Source organism: Gekko japonicus, unplaced genomic scaffold, assembly GCF_001447785.1.
Source record: "Gekko japonicus isolate JY-2015 unplaced genomic scaffold, Gekko_japonicus_V1.1 scaffold3300, whole genome shotgun sequence".
Taxonomy (NCBI): Eukaryota; Metazoa; Chordata; class Lepidosauria; order Squamata; family Gekkonidae; genus Gekko; species Gekko japonicus.
Window position 1 is genome coordinate 155322 of NW_015160936.1, and position 4241 is coordinate 159562.

Below are 4241 nucleotides of genomic sequence, written 5' to 3' on the forward strand. Positions count from 1 at the left end.
CCCCCGCTATCTGCCTGCCGGCCCTTCCCTCACCCACTTGCTTGGCAGTGCTCCACCTCCTGTGCTCCTAGCTACCTGGGCTGCCCAGCACTGCCCGGGAAGAGTGTGTGGATAGTGATGGTCACAGCAGCGGCACTCTCAGTTGTACACACACACACACACCCAGTGCCACTGAGGAAAGGGCAAGCAGGTGGGTGTGGGAGGGGTCATGAGTAGGCAAGGGAAGGATGCATAGGCAGGTTGGGGGGTACACAGTAAGGGGCAGGAAGGGAGGAGTGGGGGTCCTGGTGGTGAGCATACGAGGGAAGGGGGGCTAAGCACTCTCTGCCCAGGGCCCAACAAAACCTGGGACCGGCCCTGGATGCTGAACTAGGGACCTCTGGCATGACCCACCACTGCGTCATATGCTGTCATCTTGAAATCGGATTAAAATCAGAGGTCAAGGAAATCAAGCCGGTTTCTCCAAAGATGTCGCCCACCACAGGACTCTCAACATTTGGCTGTCAATACTGGAATGGGAGGGCCCAGGAAAAGTAGCGGCACAGATGCATCCTTGGGAAGTGCTCACCTGCCTACGACCAACTTCACAGCATTGGTGAAGACTCCATTCAGTGTAAGAGCCAAGCTGGCCCCTAGAGGAAGAAGAGTGCATGTCATCAGCAGCATTGTTAACAGCTCAGTTCTAATCCCTGTAAAGATGAGCAAGATAACGAGGAAAGGGACTTGTCTCTGCTGGGATCAGGAGTTCCTAGAGGCAAATTTATTTATTTGGTACATTTTTATCCCACCCTCCCTCCAAGGAGCGCAGACAGATGTATACATCACTCTCCCTTCCTCCATTTTATCATCACAACAACCCAGCAGGGCAGGTTTTATCCTCACAATGACCCACCAAGGTCACCCAGGGAGCTTCCACTGCAGAGTGGGGATTCAAACCTGAATCTCCCAGACAGTGACATCCTAATGACTACACTGCAGTTGTTCTTTTGTCCAGCAGTAGACCTGGATGATGTTATCAGGAAAGGTCAGCTGACCTTTCCTGATAACATCATCCAGATGTTTGACAGATGGTTGTGTAATAAGTTAGTAAGCTCAGTTAGTAATAACATTCTGACCCTGCCCAGCAACCCTCCAGCTCAATGCTCCCCCACCCGTGCTACCACCCCCGCTCAAGCTCACCTAGACTTGCTTCCCGCATATCATCTTGGTCAGCGTTCATGAAGAATTTGGCCAGAAGAATCAAGACCACGGGAGATAAAAAGGAAATGAACTGCAATAGGATGAAGGAGACAGGCTTAGTCAGCATCACTGTGAGAAAAGAATAAAAGCAAGTGGAACCTACACAGGGCAAAGACTTTGCTATTTCCCCTGGCATCCCGGCTATCATTTTGTAATGCTGTGCCTTCATTTTAACATTTAGAGAGACCTGTCAACTGCCTTGTTCCAGACTGTTTTACAATGGCTGTATAGAAAAAAAGCAGACTATAAAGCAAACAAAACTTGCTGCTTGTAGCCAATGTTCCCTCTAAGCTGTGGAGTCTTGTGAGCAAAAATTCTGCTTTGTGAGTTACTGGCTTTAAAGTTGTGAGCCAGCCATTTGGCTGCTGCATAAATCAGTTTGCTCTGGAGCCATCCTTCCTGAGCCAAGACAAAAATCTGTGAGCTGGAGGCTAAAAAATTGTGAGCTAGCTCACACTAACTCAGCTTAGAGGGAACACTGCTTGTAGCACAGTGACTTAAGAATGAGCTACGATCCCACGACCCCAAGTTCACGTTTCTCCGTAAACTCCCTAAATGGCTTTAGGCAAGCCATTTCCCCTCAGGCTCCCTCATACGAAAATAACAATCCCAGACCACTTTACAGGACTATTGCAAGGACTGTATCAAGGCAACGCATGTGCTGTAGACCAAAAGCACCATATAATTGCTAGACGCAATAATAATAATAATAATAATAATAATAATAATAATAATAATAATAATAATAATAATAATTTGTGTCCTTATTTAGGAACCTCTCTGTGTTGGGCTGTTCTTTCTATGATCTTTTATCCTGTCTTTAAAAAAAAAACCCTCAAAAAACTCTTCTGAACATTTGTGGCTTACACAGTTTGGCCAGAAAGTCTCCTGATGGAACACTGCCCTGATCCAGATGTACTTAGCTTCGGCCAGGCTGCAACACCGTGGACCCTTCAACCATCAAATCACCCAGACAACTGTGTAGGATGCTGATATAACACATGGACAAGCCCTTGCAGTTGCCAACTCTAGCTTGAGAAACTCCTGGAGACTTGGGGAGTGGAGGGAGCTCAGCCAGGATATGAGAACTGATCTCTGTAGCCTGGAGATCAGTTGTAATTCTGGGAGAACTCCAGATCTCGCCTGGAGGCTGGTAACCCTAGCGGTGCAGGAGGTGATGTGTGTCGTCTTCTGAACCTATGCTGTTGGCCATGACTCAACCAAGTCCCTGCAGTCACACCCAGCTGGGGATTGCATAGGAGGAAGCACCGGGCTTGTCTTGCTTGGGGTGACCAAACACCTGAAACTGGCTCCGCCACGGACCCACATGGGACCTAATGTGGTAAGACTAGATCTGTCCCCTTTTAGGCTTTGTTCCAACAAAATTTCAGGTTTTGGCAACACAGACACATTCAGTTGTCCTTAAAACAATCCATAACATTTGTTAATGTATTGGCTGAATGCCTGCAGACAGAAAGAGAAATAAAACCACCATTTTGGCGAAGTTTCTTAATAATTCAATATTGTGTTAAATTGGCCAGCACTTCTTAATAAGCTGGCAGAAACTGGGAAATGGGCTCACTAAAATGTCCCCCCCCCCGCCCCCCAGGATTCTAGGAACTCTCAGGGGCCAGGCCTTCAGCAGGCTAATTCCATCTCCCCTTCCAGCTAGAGTTTCCAACTGCCTGGAGAAAAAAAGTGTCCTATCCCTTTAAAAGAGGCTTTTTGCATTCTTTCATGTATTAAAGGGACAGGACATTTTTTCTCCAGGACTGCCCCAACTGACATTTAGTGGCTTTCAGCATTCTGTGTGTTTTGTAGAGCATAGTCCGTCCTCGTCAAGCTGGTTTTTAAGGGTCCCATCCAAATACTTTTCTGCACACCTGTGTATGCAGATACTCCTACCCTACATGATTGAATATCCACATAGAGGCCAGTAAGTTTAGATACAACATTCAGTATCAGGTACTGTAGGTATTTAAGCTTCCCCTCCTTTTACTGTGGGGAAGACCTTGTAAGATATTTAGTTCAGCTCTTAAAAAAAGGGAAAAGTTCCTAAATTTAAATTGTATCTGGAGAGGATCCTCTCTTAAGAGCGTCTGCACTAGAACATATATTAATATTTACTTTTTTAAAAAGATAGCAACTAATATTAGTTGACTGATGCATTTTCATCAATCAAAAAGCACCCACTCTGTGCCCAAACAACTGACCGATCGTTTCCTGAGAAACTAAGAACTCTGACCATGAAAGATTTGTCTTTCTTTATCAAGATACAGCGCTATCACCTTGCTTCCAATTTTTTTCATCTGCATCACCGTAGACGTTATCTTATGAATGCATGCCACATTGTATAGCCCACACTGGATACAGAGTAGAAGCGGCGCCCACTCGAAACAAACCATATACTTCAGGCACAGCCTACACTGCGCAAAACGGTTGGAATGAAGGCGTACTTACAAACATCGGCTTGGCAGGCACATGGTCAGACTCCACGTAGGGGTTTTTATACAGCCACATCTCTTCAGGCTGTATGACCCGCTGGAATGGGGGCAGGACTTCAGTGATCCTACAGAAAAGAGAATTCGGTGACTAAGATGTCTGTGGTAGTGCCAGGGAGAGCAACAGGCCAGAGTTGAGACTTTCTCCCAGTAGAAAAGGCTTCAAGGGCTGGAGCCTAAGGGAGCATTTCCCAGCCTGTGAGTCCTGATCCCAAAGTGGGTTGGTGAAGCCTACCAAAGTGGGTCATAGGCTTTTGCAGTTTTATCGATTTAGGTAAATTTTTGCTTCGATGCCTCAAGTCATGGTTATCAAACAGGCATACTTAAAATGCATGAAAGCGATGGCCACCAAAGACCCAAGGTCCAAAATCCACATGACCAATAAATCGATGTGTGACCGTACCAAGCAAATGTTTTTTTTTCCAAATGTTTTTATTGTATCCCAATATTGTTATTACATTACAGTTTAGTTCCAACTTTTTGATACTTTTACCCCTCTGT

The 4241-nt window shown here is 45.9% G+C and overlaps 1 protein-coding gene across 1 annotated transcript in view; it reads right to left on the minus strand.

Annotated features, from left to right (window-relative positions):
• Positions 1 to 3801, minus strand: part of PLPP5 (phospholipid phosphatase 5) — an 11657-nt gene extending 7856 nt beyond the window's left edge. Inside the window, exons 1-3 of the mRNA XM_015425069.1 lie at positions 3700 to 3801; positions 1180 to 1270; positions 569 to 632 (exon numbers count right to left, since the gene is read on the minus strand). Of these exons, the coding sequence (XP_015280555.1) occupies positions 569 to 632; positions 1180 to 1270; positions 3700 to 3759 (215 nt within the window). The 5' untranslated portion in view covers positions 3760 to 3801. The remainder of the gene's footprint in view (positions 1 to 568; positions 633 to 1179; positions 1271 to 3699) is intronic.
• Positions 3802 to 4241: the final 440 nt, after the last annotated feature.